Here is a 24,237-nt window from a genome sequence, read left to right on the forward strand (position 1 = left end):
TTAGCAAAATAATATATCTGAATAGCTCTAGTTTGTGACTTTAGCTCCAGAGAAGAGAGAAAGTATCCCAGTGAACTATACTAGTGATATACATCTAAGAGCAGAGGCGGTTGGTAAGGGGGGAATTTCCATTGAAAATAATCATATCACATCTTGGATTTTATGATCACAGAATAGAGGAAGGTTGGGTACAATTCAGATAGGTTTAGGGAAGTGAGATTCAAAATAGTCATATGAAATACATGCATGATTCCACTGAATTTGTTTCTAAAAGAGAAAGTTGTCAACAGTCATATCTTTACTATATAACTACAGATGATTCTCATACAAAAGAGAAAGTTTGATGGAAGACATCGCATTGCGAGGTAGAAGGTTCTCTGATATACAGGAATTTTAACAGGACACAGCCCAAAGATAGCCTAAAGATAAAGGGAAGGAGGCCAAATATGGAATGCCTTGAAGGGAGTTATAAAATCAGACCAGGACTCGGTGGCTAATCAAAGAAGGTAAGGACAATAAGGCTGCTTTTTAATTTATAATCATGGCACGCAAGAAATAAGAAGTCAAGTCCACCATCACTGCTTTTAATGTTGATAAATGGCAACCAAAACAAATCCAGGGAAGCCACAAATTAGAATTATAAGCAGCCACTAAAAATTATGTACAGGTATATCAGTGACATAGAAAGTATCCTTGATATTGCTGAAAAGAAGAATTGGCCGGATTACTGAATAAACTTATTTGTGTAACAATGTGTGCTTGTGTGTGTGTGTGTGCACGTGCACATGCATGCCTGTGTGCATGTTGGCTTCTCTTGGCATGTGTATATAGGCAGAGTGAAACATTAGTTTAGATATTAACAGTGGCCATCTTTTGGCTGTGCAACTTAGTGTAATGTTTCAACTGCCTTTTCATATCATTTTAAATGAACACATACTGCTTTTAAATAATAAGATGATTTTAAGAGCAATGGGGAACAGAGAATGTGCATGAGAAAAGGAAAGAACTTAAATTCTTTTCCTTGGCTTCATGGTAGAACAGTTCATTATATCCTGAAGAACCTAAATTCTTATGATATAAAGACCTGAATTCAAAATTTCCACAGTCTAGTAGGGTGGGATGGATATTTAAACTATTATTAAATCCAGAAAAGTACACTGCAGACTATGACATAACTCAGTAAAGATTTGTGAAGCAAGGGAAGCACTGGACAATTCTATAAGAATTGGTGGGTGCGGGAGGGCATCTAGCAAAGATAATGCTTTGCGTCTACCAAGAGCGTTTGAGGCTGAGGGGAAAATAGCAAAGGCACGAGGCATGAGCCAGTACTGCAGAAACACGGAGTGTGCAGTTCAGAATGTCCTTGGAGTGGTTAGTCCTGGGGCAAGATTTACGAAGGAGAATCATTTTCTGCTATGCTGGGGAATCTGGGCTTCATCCTAGAAAATGCGGGCAACTGCTGAGTTTTAAACAAGGGCTTAATCACTTCTGGAAAGCCCCTGAGCTTCTTTCTGAAGTCAGGCTTGTACAAATGGCTTTCAAACCATTTTGAAAGCAATACAGAATAAGAAGTTTCCTTTAACACAAGATGAAGACATCACATCTGGAGAGCTGATGCATAACAATGCAATTTTAATTAGCAATACTTTATTATGTATTTGAAATTTGCTAACAGAGTAGACTGTAAATGTTCTCACCACACACGCATGCACACACACACACACACACACACACACAGAGACAGAGAAAGTGATAACTATCTGAGGTGATGAAATAGTAATTAGTTTGACTATGGTAATTATTTAATAATGGATAATACATCATCAAATTGTATGCCTTAGGTATACATAATCCTTAATTATCAAAAATACCTCAATTTATGAAAAGAAAAAAGCTTACTTTACGTAACATCTCAAAGCAGTCATACACACACACCCCTCTGTAACAAAAATCTTATGAAATGATATTTACCCTTAGTGTATACGTTGCACACGAAATTTTTCTATTTCATAATTTTTGAAAAATTGTAGTTCCAACACACCTCATTTATTTAACATTTCCTAGGATCAACATAAAACATTTGCAAAGCCCTGAGTAAGGGCAAACCCATGTCCAAAGTGACTAGGACTGAAGTGACTTTTTCACAAAGTTCATAGTCAGAGGAGGAGTCAAGGCTAAAACTTTGTCTCTTAAGTGTTGTACCAGTAATTTCTCCCAAATCTCTGCTGATGTTTTACCACTGGTAGTACTAAAACCAGCTCTGGTATTAACACAATAGACCAAATTTTTCAGAACGCTGAGACTCCAGAGCAGAGCATGATTTATCAAAATAATTTTGTTTCATTGTAGACATGGAAATGTTTTAATAAGCCATTTTAAACAGACAATAAGGATCCTAAATGTAAATCAAGCACCTGGCCATCCTTTCCCCATTCCCACCTCATAAAGAGAGTGTGTTAGAATAGACAGGCATGATGTCTCACGGAAATTTCACTTCCTCTCCCATGGTGTGCTTCTTACAAGAAAAGTAATTTTGATTTTTTTAAAACATTTTTAGGCCACTATTTGTATTTCTATAGTGACAAAACTTGCTTTATTCAGAGCACACCTCTGTCAACCCAATACTTGGGTTGCTGCCAGGTTTTTTTTTTTTTTTTCAACCCAATAAAAATTCTGCAGACCACAGCAATCCAGGTCTGGTTCAGGAAAGCAGTGTCATTAAAAATAGCCAATTTGTTAATAGGTGAGGTTTCAAGATGTAATGATAGATCCTGATGTATCAACTGAAAATTGTGGTGTACACAGAACGTGAATTGGTTTTAGGCTTAGACTGTGTCTTCTCAAATGTAAATATAGCCAAAAAGTCTTGCTTTTGCTACTCACTCCTGCATTATTCTAACACAAAATTTAGACAGGGCAGCTGAGTCTCTATGCATATCTCCATAATAGTATTCTTTTTTTTTTTTCAAATGGAGTTTAAGAAAGTATTCAGAGGTAAAAGTTACAAGAATGTTTATTGCATTATTGTTTATAATTTTAAATAGCAAAAAAGCTTTAATATATTCATAAAGAGTAAGAATAAACCAATATATTAATGCAAAGTAATATAAGTAAAAGGGATACACAAATGTCGTATGTGTCAACATGGATATATCACAAAAACAACATTGAGCAAAAAAGCACAAATTATAGAAAGATTCATACAGAACAACAGCAATAATATAGTTAAATGTGCAAAATTGTACCATATTTTTATAGATACATAGATATAGAGTAAAATGTGTATGAGGATGTAAAACATCAAATTCAGGGTATTGGTGTTCTCATAGGAGGGGAGGATTAAGAGTGGTAACCTGGAGGGGTACAAAGGGAGCTTTTACCCTATCTGTAAATATTTGTTTCTTACGAAAATTCCAAAGCTGAGCAATGGGTTCCCAAATGCGTGCTATTTATGATTTGTTCTTTTTTGTTTGAAACTTTTATAACTGCTTTTCAAAAACAGCACTGAGCCAAGATTCCAGGAAAATGATTTCTAATGCCAATTCTACTGCTGCTTTGACATGTAGTCTTGGGCAAATTGCTTAACCCTCTGTCCCTATTTCCTCAACTGCAAAATAAGGACAAGAATCTGGTCATGCGTCATTGACTAGTAGTGGAAAACAATGAATAAAAGTCTTGGCAGAAAAGGCTACATTATTAAATTCTGTGTCACCTCTGAAAAACAGAAGAAGATATTAGTAGCACTTAAAAAAGAGTTCATAGCCTCAGATGGGAAGCCTACTTTCTCAGGTAAATGTCAGAATGTATCCAAAGTAAGAAACAGTCTCCTCACACACATGCAGTCACATACCCCAGTCACAAACATTCACAAACCCCATGACTGTTCTCCTACCTCCCCAATGGAACAGAACAATCAAGTTGAGAGTCAGGTTTTAGGGCCTATATCCTCCTTGTTAGGTCAAATAGGTTTCTTCAACAAGAAGAGCTCTGACTTTGACATTGACCTGAATCACAGGCAGGGTATTAGTAAGTAAACAGGAATGGAACCGTGGCCTTTTAGCTCACTGAACTGTGATGCTAATGATGTCAAATAGCTTCATTCTCTTATGGCCAAATAACTGTGTGGCCAGAAACTGTTCCAAGATGAATCAGAAATTATGGCTGCCTTCCCAGTCCCTAATCTACTCACTTCCCACACTAAGTGGCAGATACAAAATTGCCATGGGATGCGCCACACTCCCACTCTGATGTCCACTGGCATGATCCATACCCCTTGAAATCAAGACTAGTTCAGGAATGGACATGATCTAAACCAGTTGGCACTAAACTCTCATCTCAGCAATTGTTTTAAGGATATGCAAGTGGCCTGTGCTGTTCCAGTTGAGTGAAGCTCCTGAAGAGGAAAGGAACCTCTTCTTAGCCCTTTGGTTGAGCATGGGGTTGGCTCATGACAGCCATCTTTTAGCCACGAGGAGACCAGATGTAGGATAAAATTAACATAAGAGATAAGAGCAGCCTAATGATAAAATACAAAGGAGATATTGTTGTTTGTTTTTGTTTTTTTTGAGACAGAGTCTTACTTTATCACCCAGGCTGGAGTGCAGTGGTGTGATCTCGGCTCACTGCAACCTCTGCCTCCCTGGTTCAAGGGGTTCTCCCGTTTCAGCCTCCCGAGTTGCTGGGATTACAGGCACCTGCCATCATGCCTGGATAATTTTTGTATTTTTATAGAGATGGGGGTTTCATCATGTTGGCTGGGCTGGTCTCGAGCTCCTGACCTTAGGTGATCCACCCGCCTAGGCCTCCCAAAGTGCTGGGATTACAGGCGTGAGCCACCGCGCCCATCCTGAGATATTGTTTTATACTGCTGAGTCACTGAACCAACCCTCTCTTGAAACCTGCCTTACTGCTAGAATTTTCAGTGAGGTTTATCAGCAAGTTTTCTTTATTGTTTAAGCCAGTTTGAATTAAGAGTTTTTGTCATTTGCAATCAAAAGCATTCTAAGGTAAGTAAATTGTTATATATGTATATTCAACATTGACCAGCCACAGTACAAATGTGTACTGTTGATTTAGAATGAGGAAAGGACAAGTCAGAGTATTTCTGGAGGGCAGAAAATCTACCACACCTGCAGTGATGGGTTTAAAACATAGTCCTACATTCTTCGACACTTTTTATTGAGAGACATGGAATGTATGTCTCCTCAGGTTGAATCTGGGTGGGCTTCAGACTGTCTTTTGACTAATGAAGTATGACAGAAGTAATGCTCTGTGGCTTCTGAGGCCAGGTCTGAATTGATTATGCCTCTCCTGCCTGCTAATTCTCTTGGAACTTGCTGACTGTATTCCTCATTTTGAGATGCTCCCTATAAGAACCCAGCCACTATGCTGGAAGAAGCCCAAGCCACATGGAAGGTCTTGTTTAGGTGCTTAAGTCAACAGTCACAGCTGAGCCCAGCCTTTGAGTGAGGTTATCCCAGGTGCCAGAATGTGAGTACAGAAACTTCCAGATGCCTCCAGTTCTCAGCCCCCAGGTATTCTTCCTTCCATCTGAAGGTCATGGACACCATGGAGCAGAGACAAACCATCCCAGTTTTCCTTTCTGATACCTAACCCATAGAATCTGTGAGCATAAATAAAATGATTCTGATTTTATAACAGTAAACTTGAGGTAGCTTTTTATCTGGCAATAAACAACTAGAACAGAACAGCTACAATAAAAACAATTTAAAGAGCTTGTACTTCTAAGTATGAAAAAATTAACATGATGAACACTGCTTTCACTGCCTACTCTGGTGAGTACTATATTCTGTAACATCAAGTCTCTTCTACAATTAATTCTAAAATAATTATAGTTAATTGTACTAGCAAGCAGACAAATGCAATTAGGTAAAAGCCATTAAGATATCTTAAAACTGAAAATTATGTTGTTTTAGATACTGTAAAACTTGAAAAATAAGAACAGACAAAACTCCACTGAAACCAGCTTTATTTAAATTGCATTTCCAATTTTCAATTTATGAAGAAAGCCATACAAAAAAATCAAATGTCAAGATCCCATCCTGGTCTGAGTTGAATATTTTTGACCTACACACTTTCAGTGTCTTGTCTTAAACAAATTTCAAGGTTGCATCACCCATAGCAAAAGGAAAAAACAAACTTTAAAAGTAATTTTTAAATTATATCCAAAGCAATATATTAAAAATTCTTCGAAATTTCCTCAATCAACATTATACATTGGAGACCATGGAATATGGTGTGCAGGGAGAAGAATACAACGATAACATATTTTTTCCTGTTTATATTTTTTTAAAGACAGCATTCGTAATTTGATTTCAGAATTTCCAAACAATTTAAAGTCATGTCAAAAAATCTAAAGATGATTTGTTAAATGGCTCTCCAACTCTAAACTCCAGTCTCCTCAAGATGCCTAAGATAGTTCAAGCACAGACGATAGAGCAGAGTGGTAAAGGAAACAGGAGTATGAGAAGGGCTTTACACAAATCCCCAGTTCAGTTCTTCTTGTGAGCCAAGTTAAACTGGGTGAACAACTACTTTTGCCCATATTCAAGTGGCCTAGGTGCTGGCACTGAAGGCAGTTGAATGGCCTCCTTTGTTTCACCTAGTCAAACTCCCTAGTCCCTGCATTTTACCCCAACAATAACCCTAGCAATAAATGGCCCCTTGAGAGTGCATTCTCTACACAGAAGTCTGAAAAGCAGACTAAGAATGGATTTCTCAAAATTTAGGCAGAGAAGGGACACAGCTTTTGAGGTGATTTCAGTGCCTTACCTCCCTGCCCGTGCAAGAGCCAGACTGCTAGTGAAATACACCAAGGTCAGATGACAGCCCAGGGAGGCAGACACATAACCAGCCCTTCTCCAAAAACCAAGGGCTCACCTTTTCCATGCCTCTCCTGCTACCTATAATGTGGAAGGAATTAAATCACAAACTGTAAGAAAGTCAGAGAAAAAGGGAGATGGTTGAGAAGATTGGGGCTTTTTCCAATAGTCACAGTATGTGGCCTACCTCTTCAGGCTCCTGGAGGCAAGGAAGAATGAGGTCTTGAATATTTCTTACTATATAGAATAAGTTAAATTAATAATTTCTGAGGTATTAGGTATAAATGAGGTAAAATACAGGAAGATGATGAAAATAAAGCTGTGTTGGAAGGCTCCAAAATGAGGAAAGAGGTAACAAGAATATGAAACCTATAATTTATTCCATTCATATGGCTCCCTTTTTTGACTTGATGTGGTCTCTGATTTGGTAATGTGGGACACTCATATATTTACAGTTTATCAATGGCAACAAAACATATTAATCTATTAATGTGCTCACACTGTTATTTTCTGACCCACTTGATAAAGATAACTTTATCCTTGAGACTTCAATTTCTCACCCTTACTTAGCTTCTAAGGAGAGTTTTACTCTATCTGACATTCTGTGATGCAGAATTGGGAGAATGAAAAAATCAAGGCGGAAGAAAAAGTGGACTGGAAACAAAAGGCCTTGCAGTTGTGGTTCAGGGAGGAGGAGAACGGTAAATAAAGAGTGAGTGTTTGGAAGAGTGCTATGCCAAATAGCTGAGTGAATTACAGAGTTGGAAAACTGGATCTAAAAAGTGAAATAAGAATTTGTTAATTGTCCTTAATTTGATGTTTCTTTCAAGGTTAGAACTAACGTAGTCACCTTTAATTGTTTTTCTGTTGATTGGACATCATACTAACAACTTCTTGTTAACAAGAAGTTAAATTCAGATATTTATTTCCAAAAGGGATGATGAGTCTTAATATTTTCAGTATCCATCTTACTTTGCAGTGTCAGACCAAAGAACTTATCCTAATGATGATTTCAGGAGCTCACCTATAGGGGCATTCCAGAAAGAAAAAAGTTTTCTTTGTTTGAAAGATTATCAGAGAATCAGTGATTTCATGAAAAAATTAAGATGACTCAATATAGATTGCAAAGATTATAGAAATGACAGAGAAGGAGACAGGCTATTGGATAGAGAAGAGACGAAGTTTGGTTCAAACTATTGAAAAAGCTTCACGATCAAATTTAACTAGATTGTTGTTTGTTTCTGTTGTTTGTACACAGCAGAAATATAACTCTGTTGAAAAGCTCAAAGTGTACCACAATTACCATCTTAACCATCTCTCTAATATTCATAAGTACATGTGACACTTTTTAGTCACAGAAATTGACAGTGGAAATTTTAATATTAACTTCTTTTCCCTGGTGAGATAATGGTAGAATTTACTTTGAAGTACAAGATGTATACAAAGTAATTATTCTCATTTGGCTGACAATGAAATGCAGGCATTGAAAACACCAAATGACCCACCTAAGTGAGCTTTCAATTGAATTTATGTCTTTTGATTTCATGCCATTATGTGCAGACTTACTAGACTGGTATACTGAGAGGCCAGCCAATCTTTGATGAGTAGTAGAATCTGGAATGCAACAGTTAGACATTCAAACAAGATGAGAGCCTCAGTGAAGAGGAAATAATGAAGAAAATGTAAGGATGATTGAAAGGCAAGAAAATCTAAGTTTGTACCTACACACACTATGGCAGAATAAGGCTAGCTAAAAGATTGGGTGACTATAATTTATGAAGACCACTAAGTAACACAGACATTGCAACATAGATAGTAACATAGATCAATGTCTAGTTGGCCAAGCAGGTGGACCTTTGTATGTGTGTATGTGTGTCTATCTTTGTTGCTTGTACTGCTGTTTGTATTTCATAATTTGATCATGTCTAAAATTTAAGGGACATTAAAGGTCTATGTCTGTAGTTTAACATGCATTGAGGAATAAAAATTGGATACTATTTCTTCTCACTTTTTCTTTTAAAAAGAAACAGAAGTGCTTCTAAAGATAGTAGTTAAAAAGTTCTCTCAATCTTTTTAATGCTAAAAAAGCATTAAAAACTTCAAAAGGTTAGTGCATCAGAGTTTCTTCTGCAATGAGTTTAAAATAAATTTGTAATTACAAGTGTGTAAAAATATATGTACAGAAAATAAAAGTATGGTGCTGGAAATATTCCAATATTTAAAAATCTACAATCTTAAATTCAGTGCAGAAGCCATTAGACAGCAATGGTGGAGCAGCAGCATATAAATTAAAGGAACATTTGACTGGGAGTCAGAGAACATGGAATTTAGTCTCTCTTCTCCTACTAAAGGGTATGTGAACGACCCCAAGTCCCTCATAGCAAATGATGGGGTTGGACTAGGTCAGTATTTCTTAATCTATGTCCTGGGGAACACTTATTTAAAAAATGCAAATGAGGGTTTCAGATAACTTTTTATATTCCCATAATGAAAAAAAAGCTATTTTAAACAAAATTAATTCAGACACTATAGATTAAGGTTAGCAAACTATGACTTGCAGGCTAACCCCAGGTCATACATTTTTTTATTTTTGGAAATACATTTTTTTTAAAACTCAGCCATGTCCATTTTTGTTTGTTTTATTTTATGTTATTTTATTTTATTTATTTATTCTTTTTGAGACGGAGTTTCGCTTTTGTTGCCCAGGCTGGAGTGCAATGGCGTGATCTTGGCTTACTGCAACCTCCCACTTACTGGTTCAGGAAATTATCCTGCCTCAGTCTCCTGAGTAGCTGGGATTAGAGGTGCCTGCAACCATGCCTGGCTAATTTTTTGTATTTTTTAGTAGAGAGAGTTTTTCAGCATGTTGGCCAGGCTGGTCTCAAACTCTTGATCTCAGGTGATCCATCCACCTCAGCCTGCCAAAATTCTGGGATTATACGTGTGAGCCACCATGCCCAGCCTGATTTGCATATTGTCTATGGCTTATTTTGCCCTATAGTAGCCAACTTGAGTGGTGACGAGATCATATGGCCCACAATGCTAGAATTATTTACTTTCTGGCTCTTTACAGAAAAACCTTGACAGCCATCCTACAGACTTTCTCAGAACCTTCAATGTGATAATGTGAATTCCAAAATAATTTCACTATTTAATCCTTGTATCACTCAAAAATTATTAACAGAACTAGTGTTACTTTTCATAGTCTTCATTAATTATTTCCAAGATCCAACAGCTTTCTGCTGTTCTCTGACTCTTTAAAACAACCAACTAAATGACTCAACTTATACCATGCATTCAACAAATGTTAATGGAATAGAAACAACGTGCTCATCCTCTTGAAGCTTACATTCTGGTAAGGAGCCCTGTCAAATAATGTAGATGACATATTGCATGCTACATGATGATAGAGGCTATAGAAAAAATTTAAGAGAGAAGGGTTCCAGCGGGCAAGAGATTGCAATTTTAAAGAGGGTGTTTAAGAAAAGCCTTACTGAGAAAGTGACATTTAGGCAAAGACTCAGAGGAGGTGAGTGAGTGACTTATAAGGGGGAAGGCATTTAAGATGGAGCAAAGAGCCACTAAAAAGTCCCAAGAAACAGCAAGAGGTCCATGTGGGGCAGAAGTCAGTGTGGAACAGAGTGAGGTAAGTGTGAGAGAAGGCGGTGGAGAGGGATCAAAGGATCAAAGGGGTTGACTGTGTGGTGCCTTAGAGGCCACCGTAAAAATGTAGGTTTTTATTCTGAAAACAAACAAACAACAACAAAAACTAACAACATTGGGGGTTACTGGAAGAGTTTTAGGAGACACATAATGAGACTTTCATTTTAAAACAGTCACTTTTGATGTAGTGGATATGAATGGACTGAATGAGAAGTGAGAGAAGAAACAAAGATGCTAGGAGAAAGCTGCTGCCAAAACCTTGAAGAGGTAAGAAGGGTTTTGCACAGGGTGGTAGCAATGCAGGTGGTGAGAACTGGTGGCATATATTTTGGAAGTGGAGCCAGTAAGATTTTCTGATGGACTGGAAAGGGGATGTGAAAGAGGTGACTCAAGGGTGGCTATTTTTTTCCCCAAAGCAACTAAAAGGTTGAAATTGATATAAATGTAGATGGGGAAGACTGTAGGAAGAACAGCTTTTTAAGGGCTTATCAGGAACAAAGATTAAGGTGTTAAGCAGGATACAAGAATTTAAGGAAGAGAGATGGGCTGGAGATGTAGATATGAATATTGATAATTAATAGCAGGTATTTAAAGCAACTAGGCTGTGTTCAATTGGGGAGCAGAGTAGACATGCCTGGACTGAATCCTAGGTCACTCCAACATTAGACGTTGGAAAGATAATGAGGAATAGAGATATAAAAGAAGCAGCCATAGAGCAGGAGAAATCACTGAGTGTGGTGGCTGGGAAGCCAAGTGATGAAAGAAATAAGAAATAACTATGTCACACTTGTTACTAGATCAAGGAAGATGAGGACAAATGACTGAGCATTGGGTTTAACAATGTAGGCTCTTGACAGAAACAGTTTCCATGAAGTTACATGGATAAAAGACTTACTGGAATGAGTTTAGGTGAAAAAATGGGTGGTGAAAAATTTTAATTCCACTTTTATCTACTCTTTTTGGGACATTTTCAAACTTAAGCTTGTCCTGCAGTATAACATAATATTCCTCTCTATTGCCAATCCCTTTTACACATTTTTATGTGTCTGTGCAATGACAAATATGAACACTATATGAAGAATTCCTCAGCCATCTCAATGTTTCCAAATATACATATGTTTTAAATAAAATATGTAAAATATTTGGATAACTGACTGGATTTTTCATTTATATATTTGGATGTCTACATGGTATGACAGTTGAGATGTTTATAAAACAAAGTTATTAGAAGTAAATTTTGTTTATTACTATGTAATAGTCTAATGTATAGTTTCTGCTGGAATGACATTCATGTGTTAATTTAAGAAAATCCTTATATCTTCTTATATCTTTAAACCCTTATGTCTTCAAGTTTGTTAAAAATACCATATAAAGCCCTGTAATATTCAGATTATTCTTTGTGTTTAGGAAATTTAGACACATTTACTTAGCTTAACATTATAAATCAAGGTAATCTCACATTGAACAGAATCATCATTACTACTGAGTTGTTTTACATATATGTTTTGCTTAGGTCATTCAACTATTAATATTTGTTAAAACAATAGATAAATAAAAGATGAACAGTTTTAACATTCTGGGAAATTTCATCTTCTTTTACACTCATGTCCAGAGTGTAATGCAGTGCAAAAACATAACATTTAAAATTTGACAGCTAACTCTATCACATCTTATAAATCCAAGCAAGTGGTTCTCAGGTCTTACTGTGCAGGCAGAATCACCAGGAGGGCTTGTTAAAACACACAGTCTTGGCTCCACAGCCAGATATGGATTTGTTTGAAATTACTCTTGTATGTGTAAAAAGCAAGGAAAGATACTGAGTAGCACAGGGGTCGATGATGCTGATCAATCGCTGATATGCCCTCATTTCTATATGTACCATTCCCCATTCTGCTCTTTATCACAGGAAACCTCATTTTCCAGGCTAACTTACACTTAACTCTGGGCAATGAGGAGCCAGAGGGAGAGTCAAGGACAGGAGGAAGATAGGAGCCAGCCTGTTGCTTCCCCACCTTTCTGTTTCTTATGGGCCCCTGGAAGTGGTTGTGTCTTTTCTATGGCTCCAGCTCCCACTGGGAAACTTTTCCATTCACAGTCCCAGGTTTTGCTAGACAGTCCTCAACAACACTCTAGATCCAGATGTATAGCCCCAGCTTTTGGCCTCTGGTGACACTACCTTTGTCCTTTTAGCATCTGGGTTAGTAGCAACTCAGTATTGCTAAACTCTTGGTGACTTGACTTCACCAAACTCTGCTTAATTTGTAAATTCCTAGACTTCTTGATTTCCTGTCTGGGGACTGATGAATACTACCATTGAGAACTTCGCATTATTTTTTAATTTTACCTCAGTATAGCCTAGGCTAATATCCTAACTCAATTGCCCTTCTCTTCCTGATCTTGGTTGCAGGTTAACCCCTTCTTTCATAAGCTTGACCTCCTCCTCAAAGTAAACAGACAGTGGAAATGATGCAGAGAGAAAAGAGATATTTGGAAGGGAGAGCATGATGATGAAGGGGCAAAGTTTAACAGTGCTTTTTGTCACTGTTGAACCTTAGTTGAGAGAAGAAATGACCACCTTTGAAGTCACTGTTCTGTAATGTGGAGAGGCTCTCTTAACATTCAGAAAGGATCTCTTTATATAAATGTGAACTGTTCAGAGGAAACCGAGTATTACCATGTATGGAAAAATGATTAATAACTTAGAAATTACTGTAGAACCTGGGAAATAGTTAACTTATATCAGAAAGTCTCTGTGCTAATCAGAAACAATCTGATTGATTGAAGACCTTTTGTAGGTGAAGTCTGGGAATCCAGGCTCAAGATAAGTGATAGTTTCTAAGGATAAAGGGCTCTGAAAAGCAGAAATGAGAAATATCAACCATACCATGTTCTAAGAAAGTGAAAGCAGCACACTGAAATTTGTGGCAGCAATGAGCCACATTGGGATGTTGTGAGTATCAACACACATGGATTCTAATTTTAGGTAAATAAGCAGAAAGTGGATTGGTATTCAGATGCACCCTTTTTTGTTTATGGAGCATTGCCCATTTATGTGGCACACACAGCTGGTGCTATCAGTATTGATTCCACCAGTTATTTTTGGGGTCTGTGACAGAGCTCATCAAATCACCTATGAAGGAAATACTTAAGTAGCCTTAATTCTCATCGTTAGACAGATAAAATGTAGTGCAACTCTTCTTTCTGATATATGTACCAACTATATATCAATTTATATTCTGTTTCTCAGTGATATTATCCTTTTCTAGTACAAGGTATCTGTCAACATGTGATACTGATTGCTTTTCCACAGTCTGTGGCTTTGGAACAGTATGGAGGGTCCAACAGTGCAGTTTGCTAAAGAAGTCTGCCAAAACCTAGTGCTGATTTCTTCCAGAGCACAATCTGTGTTATAAATGTTGCAGCTAGTTTTCTGATTCTCAGCTTTACCCTCATGTGTATCAATTTGTAAGTTTATTATACATGGAATATGATTCTGTGTATCTTAGTAGCTTTGTTCTTTTCTTTCATTTTGAAAACAAAATCTAATAATCTCATTCAGAAAAGCATTATCACATACTTGTTCTGGAAAAATTATCTTGATGTACTAGAGAGTTCTCTCCTGTGTTGGAAAAATTTGGTACATATTCAATGGCTGTTTGGACAGAGTATTCAATATTAGGGGTGAGTTGCTCCATTATTTGACCTAATAAAATTCAATTTTAGATATTCCACATTGTACTTAGAGTAAAGCTCCTCCTTCTCACCTTCTTCTGTGAAATCCTCTCATGGGAAGGTTTACTTGTCCCAATGGAGTCCTTTTACTTTTTATAAATTTCATATTATTTTTAGTTTCTATAATTTTCTTTCTAGTTGTACCTTGACTGAAGCCATCTTTGCTCCATGACTCTATATTTTAAATAAGATTTAAGATAAACTGAAATACTAAAAATGGAAAATGCTAACTAAAAATATAAGTTCAAAGGGCACAGAATACCTTAATATAAATAAATTGTGCCCTATTAACTAAATGTACTAAATTTTAGTTTACTTAAACTAAACCTAAGACCTTGACATGCACTCACAGCTTTTACAAATTATATTTAAGGGTTATAGCTTCATAATTATTCTAAAAGAATTTAAAAGGACAACAGAGAGAACCATGATTGATCATATTTTTAGTTGGTAAGGTGGATGTTAACAAAGTCTTTTTTTTTTTTTTTTGAAGCTTTTCCTCTGAAGCAACCAAAGGACTGTGAGAGATGTGAGAGAAAGTGTTGTTATCAGCAGAGGTCTGAAGACCAACCCCAGACTACATTTAGGATTCTTTCAAAACCTTTGTATCAGTCTTCAAGAGTTTTCTGTGACCTTTTGCTGGAATTCTTCAGGTGTTAAAGGGCCTCAGCCAGGTATGGCAGATATTTCCTTTTCCCTGGAAGCCAGAGTACTACGTTTTCAGTCTCTACATCATATGAGAGGCCTAGTCCTCTTCTGTCTTAAGGCTTCTGGTTAGCTTTCTGGCTAGTCTCAGAGGGCCTCATCATTGTTACCTCCCTAGAACCTCTTAGCAGGATCAAGTATAGATCCTTTGCCCATAACTTCCACCCTGAAATTTCCAGCTGTCTTTAAACATGCATCAATTTACCACCTTGGAAAAATAAAGACTCAAGAAAAACTCTCTCACTTGATTCTATTGCGGTCAGCTTATATTTTAATTTCTCTATGTGTATCCACTGTTAAGTTTCCTAAGGGAGTAGCTTTCACACTCTGTTTCTCTAATTATACAACATGCATTGTCTCCTTAATGGCCTGTAATGTGATTTCAGTCCATGCTTTTTATTAAAGACTCCATTAAATGCCATTAATGATTCACAATCATCAAATCCAATAGCTTCACTTTCATCCTCATTCTTCTTTCATCAACACATTAGATATTTTTGCTCATTTTCAAGTGGATGGTACTCTTCTCATTTAGCTTATTTGACTCAATCTCCAATAATTTCTACTTTTTCTGGGATCCTTAGTCCTCCTTTCCTTACACTTATGAATGTTCTCATTTTATAATGTACGTTTTCTATGTGGACCATATAGAAAACTACTCAAATAATTCCCCTGAAATTAGTTATCTATAAAATATTGGGTTCTTATCCTATTTCCTTATTTTTATAAATATAAGTGACGCAGATGATGTTTTATTTTTCCTGGTGCAAAAATAAAATCTGTGACAATGCATATCTATACAACGAGTGTCAGAAATGATTGGTAGAAAGTAAAATTTTTTGAACAACAGCAACAACAAAACTAAATTATTCATAAAAGGAATCAACACTCCAAAAGAGCAACTATTGTTTCAGAAAGAGGTTTAGCCTTAATGTAGATTATTCTTTGATTACCTTGAGTCATTAAATTGAAAGCTACTAGGGCATAGACCGTATCTTACTCATCTTTCATCATCCAAACTGAATAGAACAGACTTTTACACATAATATTATCTCCACCAATATCTGCTAAATTTAATGTGAGGCTTACAGTAAAAATTGTTCATAAACACACATACACACACACACACACACACACACACACACTACATTCTACATACCCTCATTACAATACTAAATTTTTTTTTCTAAAAAGTATTTTGTATACAATCCTTATTGACGTAGTTGATGAAACACTATATATAAAACACTGGAATGTCAAATATTGTATAAAAAGTATAGAACAGGTTAAAAAAAGCCCTGTTTTTCTTTCTTAGCTCACAGTGCTAGTAAGCTCACTCTTATAGTGCTAGCATAGGAATCATCATGGTACAATTTCATTAGAGCCATATGACAATATCTCTCTTCTTTGTTTCAGATAAAACACAAAAGATATGGGCATTATTATTAGAGAAAGGACAGATAATTCAGCTGTAATACTTTGAAAGCTGGTCCCTTCTCCCTTAAAGGGAAGAGTAAGACAGAAGGGGCTTTACCCACTTCCTTCAGAAGCCCTGACTCATGTATGAGACGCGGTGGTGACTTTAAACACAGAGCAGTTTGTGTTAGTGATTTACAGAAGTACTATTTTATTATTTCTAACACAAAATGTAAGTGTCTGAATGCTTTAGGTAGGCACAAAAGGGAACGTGAAAGATGTCTGAGATCATCAAGCCCAACAGGAAGATTAGAGTGAGAAAAGGGAGAAGCACTAATAACTGCCACACTGGAATTCCCAGGCTGGTCAAAGGGGCCAGTGAATATCACAGGTAGGGCCTGAGGGGAAGTAACTTCTGAAGATTTCTTTTGCCTTAGAGTCAGCAGAACAACTGTCTGAGAGCTGCATCACATACAAAGGAGATTTGGTGGGAGAAACACACAATACATGTGCTCAGATAGAGTAGTCATCAACAGCTTTGTCTATCAGATATATAAGTTGTCCCTTGGTACCCAAGGAGGATTGGATCCAAGACCCCAGAAGATACTAAAACCACAGATGCTCAATTTTCTTATATAAAATGACACAGTGTTTGCAAATAACCTAAGCACATCATCCCCTATACTTTAAATTATCTCTAGATTACTTATAATACTTCGTGCAATATAAATTCTATGTAAATAGCTGTTATACTATATTTTAAACATTTTAATAATATTTTTGTCATTGCATATTTATTTTTATTTTTTTCAAATATTTTTGATCTGGGGTTGATTGAATCTGCAGACACAGAACACACGGATACTGAGGACCAACAATATAGTACTTTCTGCAGATGAAGATTCAGCAAAGATTTACAGGAAAGGAACTTTTGGGATTCCTATATGTGGCCTCTTTCTCTGTAACAGGCACATCCCAGTTCTAGATTCCATGAATTCCCCAAAAGAAAGACAGACACAGAGGCCACCCTGCCCTACCAAGATTTCCACTAATGGCCTTTCTACAGTTGCAAGGAAGATGGGGGTGGAGGATAATAATATTCGAACTTGGTGAATATTTATTCCAAATGAAACTGAGATTTTAAATAGTCTAAAAGCACTAGACCATGCTAAACATACTGAAAGGGCATGCTGATTGGCAACTTTAATTATCCATTCCCCTATCCCCAATTACTAACTTCTAAAGGTTGATGAGTGCTTCATAACTGGTAGTAGTTACTGAAAAAAAACTATTCCATGTTTGTAGATTGCTGAATTGTGACTATAAATTAAAATTGCTACATATATAACAGAATTAGAAGACATTTTGGGAAGAATATTTGGTCCACAAATGTTTCTATATGAGAAGAGTAAAAAGATGAGAGCCACTTGAGTGGGAGTGAATATATAAGCTAAAATTAATTTATCATTAAGTCCTGATATCACAAAAGTCAGGGATAGCCCTTAAAGTTAAGAAAATCTTTGGAGAAGAAACATTTTTTTACTTCAAAAATAGAATTCACCTACTTACTTCATAAATCATTTAAAAAGAGGATCAGTAAATTAATAGTCAGCACATCCATAATGAATTAAAAAGTGACAGCAATATGTTTAAGAAATTAACCTACCCTTTAACATTGACACAAATTATCCCTTGATTTCACTATGAAAGAAGGAAAATAATAGATTATATGGATTATGGATATGACCCAGCATGACAGTTCTTTCCTTCCTAGCAAATGGCCTAACCTCTACTCATACTCTTATAAAAGCTTTATGTTTTTTCCTTAAATAGAGCACAACTCAAATCATTCTTTGGCTTGCAATATGTCTACAGGAGGAATAAACCCATATGTCATTATAATTGTATAGATTAGATTTGTACTTTTGTTATGGAGCACAACCACAGCCATACTACAACTTCATTCTGTGTCAAATAGAGTTGTCTCAAAAATACAGGAAACAAAATATCAGAAAAAAATCCAGTATGTTCAGACAACTGTGTAAGCAATGAAATGCAATTGGTTTTATACAAAATTCCATCTTGTTTGCAAGGAGAGAAGTAAATTTACATGTTTTGAAAAACACTTGTTTATATTTAATTGGCAATATATAGAATCACATGTTGTTGTTGTTGTTGTTGTTGTTATTATTTTGAGACAGAGTCTCACTATGTCACCCAGGCTGGAGTGCAGTGGCACAATCTTGGCTCACTGTAACTTCTGTCTCCCGGGCTCAAGCCTCCTCCCACCCCTCAGCCTCCTGAGTAGCTGGGATCATAGGCACATACCACCACGCCCAGCTAATTTTTGTATTTTCTGTAGAGATGGGGTTTCACCATGTTGCCCGGGTTAAAATTTTTTAAACTTATATTCCTATGAAGAGTTTAAGTTACTTGAATATAGAATTATTTTGTATTTCAATAGTACCTATACATATTTCTTTAGCAATATGATTGTTTTAAGTATAGTACTGAAACCCTTCACAGACTTTGCCAACAACCTACTTTGTAATATATATTTTGAGTAAGGATGGCATATTATTAGTTCTCAAACATTAGCATGAATCAGAAGTCACCTCAAAGGCCTATTGAAACACACACTTGGGAGAGTTTAGTAGATTCACAGTGTGGCCTGCGAATTTGCATTGCCAACAAGTTTCCTGGTGATGCTGATGCTGCTGGCCTGGGGACCACATATACTTTTCAAGAATTAATATAAGAAATATAATTTTTATCAAGCTACTGGCAAAAATTCTGAGACTTTTTTCCAAATTGTAAGTAATTTGTTAAAAAAATCATTAACATCCAAGTTATAATAAACTATTTTTTCATTAATTGCTAAAGAAAAATAGTTTTACTTACATTATTAACTTTTCAGGTAATTAACAAATTTAATACTCAAAGTATGCTTGCTGCCAAAGAATCTCCATGTACTTAAATTCATTTTGGCAAAAAATAATATTTGATTTGAAATAAAATAATATAAATCATAATATAAAATCTGCAAGTGACATTTTTTAACTATCCACACATGGGCACGCATATGCCACTGTAATATTTGGATACCACATTCATTAGGTTATGAAGACATAAACACTATGCCACCTGAGCTATTTCACACTAAATAACAGAATATAAACCAGTGAGCAAATTGTTCATGATTACACAACAAATAGTAACAAGTAGACTTTGATTACAGTTTTTGGTTAAAATATTATAATTTTCCTACTTTATTAAAACTTAGCTTCTTATCATTGTGAATATCTCAACATATTTATACTATTTATAGATGAATTCCACATACATTCCCAGTTCTCTGATTTTGGACTGCCCAAATGTTATGTGCTTAATAAGATGGGGAAAAGAAATGTAGAATTGAACAATGGCCCCCTCCAAAACAAATTCCAAATGTGTAAAACACATTTTTAAAGGCTTGGGTGCTTTAACTTTCTTTGCATAAAATATTGCAATACATATATTTAATAAGTTAGTTCCCTCATTCACATTGACTTAATATTATTTTGTGTAACTGGTATTATATCTGATGTTCTCCTGCATGTGTGTCCTATATCTGATGTTGCTTATAAATGGAGACTTAAATCTTTAGTAGAGTCTTTTATATGGTTAAGAATTATACAAAATTTTTATCAGACTAATTAAAATGTCTAATTATAAGGTCCATATTTTTATTATTTGGCATTTTCCAGTGGCAATGAAATTAATGTCTCAGAATGAACAGCAGGACACATTCAAGAAGGCAATCAAGAGAATGATGCAGGTGTTGGCCAAGCCACCTTGGCAATCAGTCTTTTTGGATCAGATAATTTCAAAATCACTCTCACATCCTCACCCCTGCTTCTGTAGTCCACTGACCTCTATGTCTGACCTCTTCTAAAGATTTATAATCAAGAAGCTATTATTGCTGTCTTCTCTAACTCACATACTTACAATCAGGAGGCATCTTTTCCATAAATATCTTGTAATATTCTTGTAGAAGTTCGAAGTTTTCCTGATTAATACTTTCTTGCAAAGAGACATCTCCAAACCTACAAACAGAAGAAAGAAAACAGCTATGGGTTATAAAATGGTACCAAAATGTAACATATTTTACCTTTCCTTTTTAAATAGATTGGAATAATTTCCTAAGGAAAAAGTCTTTCTCATTTTTCAAGCTACAATGCACAATGGTGATTTCAAACATATTCCAATCTCCACTGGCCCTGATTTCACTATTCGCTTCTAACACCTTAAATATCCTCACAATCATCAAATGTAAACCTAGATAAAATACCATGTATAAAACAACAGTCTCTGTGCATGGACATAATTGATATTAGTTTCCCTATCCTACTCCACACCTCCGCTGCAGGGCTGTATCCCTGTATGTGTTTTAGAAAACTTTTCTTACTATCTATCCAACCATCCATTTCACTCGTGGCAGCTGAGGGAGGGGACCAGAAGACCAGCAGTTGACACTGGCCTGCCCACAGTCTTGCCCACACTATCAACTGCTATAGGCACACGTAGAGCCAGATTCCCCAGACAGTAGGTCATTTCTGCCGACATTTTTTTCTGTTCATACTGTGAAGTTAAATGGTTCTGTACACATAGTCTTCCACCTCTTGTTCAAGACAAACCTGTCTACCTGTGTGTCACTAACCTTGTGTTCTCTTTGAGAATTTCCCAAGTTCAAACGTAAAACCCACTTCTCTCCCTATAAAATGACGCTATGTAAATGGCTCTCAATATGTATCTTCATCAAAATCTATATTTCTAGATGTCAATAGAAAATTTCAATGTGCATTTTCCAACTCCACTTCAAATATAACATGACCCAAAACTAAAACTGCTTCCTCCTTTGAACAATTTCTAAGCATGTCCCTAATATTTTGGCATTAATTCAGGTTCAAAATCTAGGCATCATTTTGGATTTCCTCTTTTCCTCACCTTACCCACTATTCCTCAGTCTTTTCGGATCTCTGGTATCCCTTCCTTTTTTTTTTCCTCAACCACTGTCATTATATATTAAGATATTTAATTATATCCAGTTTAGATTCTCCTAAAGCTTCCCAAATACCACAGAACTATGCCTCTAGTCTCTTTCACTTCCAATTTACTTTCTGGACCCTGGTGAGATCATTCAGTGTCAATGAAAAATGAATTCACCGATACAAAAAATATTTAACATCAACTATGTACCATACATTGCACCATGCAATAAATGAAATGTTGGAAAAATTAACCTAACATATATTTCATCATATCAGCTCACTGAACTTCAATGCTTCTCTCCTCCCTGAAAGGATGATGTCTTATAATCTCCCTAGTTTAGCATCTAACTTTCCACAAAGGCTTCCAAAACCTCTTGTTGCAATGTAGTTACACTGTCCTCCCTTAGCAGCAGTATTTCAATGCCTTTGGGGCTTTTAACATTCTATCCACTCTTGACTGGAATGTCTTACTTTCCTTGATAGCTTGATTAATTCTGATTCATCTTTAAAGCCTGGCTCATCTCCTCTATGATACTTCCCCCACGGATTCATCTCCCATCTGTGAATCACTTTCTTTTATGCACTATTCCTGTTCCTTCCACACCTTTAATTATTGCATGAGCCAAACAGTAATGTAATGTTTGTTGACTTGTCTTCCTCACTGGATTACACCTTCTTTCAGGATAGGAAGCTGATTCCACGCTTCTTGTTACCATGTATTCCTCTTATGTCCCATAGCTTGGCAGAGCAGTGCTTGGTACAGAGTCAGTGTTCAGTATCTATACTGAGTTCAACTTGGAGAACAGGGATACAGACCCCAAAAATCTAGAGGAGTCTCCATAGAATCTGAAATATATTCTTCTAATGTTTTCAGACACTGTAATCAACTGGTATTTAAAAAATACCATCCTTGCTGGAGTAACATTAGTGTTATGGAGTAAATGTTTGTGTTGTCCTAAAATTCATATGTGGAAGCCCTAAGTCCCAAATGGCAATGGCAGTATTTTGAGATAGGGCCTCTAAGAGGTAATTAAAGTTAAATGAGATTATGAGAGTGGGCTCTTTCTTTCCACAGGCACAAAGAAGAGGTTATGTGAGCATATACGGAGAATGTGGTCAGTTGTCTGACAGCCAGAAGAAGAGCCCTCATTGGAAACCAAATTGGCTGGAACCTTGACGTTGGACTTCCCAGCTTCCTGAACTATGAGAAACACATTTCTGTTGTTTAAGCCACCCAGTCTACAGTATTTTGTTACAGCAGCCCAAGCAGACTAATAGTATTTATTTATCTAAGAACGGTCATATACAACATCTACATTTTGAATTTGAGTAAACAGTAGTGAAATACTACTTCTAGATTACACAGCATATCTAACATGTAGATGTTGCTGGCAAAGCTCAAAATTCAGAATCAGAAAAAGGAGGTTCAGAGAACAGAGAGTAAGCAATATGCTCAAATTAACAGTTTGTTGATGTCAGAGTGCTATTCAAATTCAGGCCTCCTGCTTCTCTCAGGGTTTCCCTACTTTGCCATTTTGCTCCTTTTCTAGTATTGTGTGTCTTGTACAGCTTCCACGTGTCAAAAAAGTGCATTCTTAGTATGCAAGAGAGATGAGAAGGAAGGAAAGGACACTTCTTAAATAAAATGACTGACAACTAAAACAGTCACAATAACATGAATGATGCAAATTAGTCCATCTTAGAAGCCTTGAAAATATAATGCTGACTAGTCTTTGAAAAGTCTGTAAACGGAAGAGTCTCATATCTCTCTCAAGATCACAATCACAGACCTTATTAATTCCAATTCAAAACACTCTACTCTAGTGTACCGAAGAAGAGGCAATTTGGAGTGCTGTTCCCCTGCTCCAACTTGTATAGTTTATGCTCAGGAATATCATTCATCTCAAACATTGAATTTGCTGAGACAAATATATACAGATAAATAGAATATAATCTAATCCTAGACACTAGCTTTCAAAAGCACTTAATTATCAAGGCAAGGAATATGCTAGGTACTTTTAAACTTACCTGTGGGGCAGGGGTCACTTGGAGAGTGAATTATAGATAAGAAAGCATGTTAAATATTATAATACCAAAGACTATCAAATTCCCCAAATTGTTGCCTGTGAAGGAACTTCTCCAGCCAGCCCCTACAGCCAAGATGATAACTTCTTTCTCTAAAATATTTCAAAAGTATGTTCTATGATCTTTTTTTGTTTGTTTTTTGAGACGGAGTTTCACTCGTATCACCCAGGCTAGAGTGCAATGGTGCAATCTCAGTTCACCGCAACCTCCGCCTCCCCAGTTCAAGAGATTCTCCTGCTTCGGCCTCCCAAATAGCTGAGATTACAGGCACCCGCCACTATGCCTGGCTAATTTTTGTATTTTTAGTAGAGTTGGGGTTTTGTCATATTGGCCAGGCTGGTCTCGAACTCCTGACCTCAGGTGATCCACCTGCCTCGGCCTCCCAAAGTGCTAGAATTACAGGTGTGAGCCACCGACCCTGGCCTGTTCTATGATCTTTAACTGTTATCTACATTTTCTGTAATCTCTACATGTGAACCCCGTAAGATGTAAAAATAAGTCTTTCAAAAAAAGAGGTTTTTTTCTTTTTCTTTTTCTTCTTTTTTTTTTTTTTTGAGACAGAGTCTCACTCTGCCACCCAGGCTAGAGTACAGTGGCGTGATCTCAGCTCACCACAACCTCCATCTCCCGGGTTCAAAAAATTCTCCTGCCTTACCCTCCTGAGTAGCTGGGATTATAGGCACTCACCACCACGCCTGGCTAATTTTTGTATTTTTAGTAGAGACGAGGTTTCACCATGTTGGCCAGGCTGATCTTGAACTCCC

The 24,237-nt window shown here is 36.5% G+C and overlaps 1 protein-coding gene across 8 annotated transcripts in view; it reads right to left on the reverse strand.

Annotated features, from left to right (window-relative positions):
* INPP4B (inositol polyphosphate-4-phosphatase type II B) overlaps window positions 1-24,237 on the reverse strand; it is an 831,569-nt gene that overhangs the window by 59,276 nt on the left and 748,056 nt on the right. For all 8 annotated transcript variants that reach the window (XM_054486648.2, XM_063664144.1, XM_054486649.2 and 5 more), the window contains one exon: window positions 20,346-20,443. In XM_054486648.2, coding sequence (XP_054342623.1) covers window positions 20,346-20,443 — 98 coding nt within the window. The remainder of the gene's footprint in view (window positions 1-20,345; window positions 20,444-24,237) is intronic.

The sequence above is a fragment of the Pongo pygmaeus genome, chromosome 3, assembly GCF_028885625.2.
Source record: "Pongo pygmaeus isolate AG05252 chromosome 3, NHGRI_mPonPyg2-v2.0_pri, whole genome shotgun sequence".
NCBI classification, from domain to species: domain Eukaryota; kingdom Metazoa; phylum Chordata; class Mammalia; order Primates; family Hominidae; genus Pongo; species Pongo pygmaeus.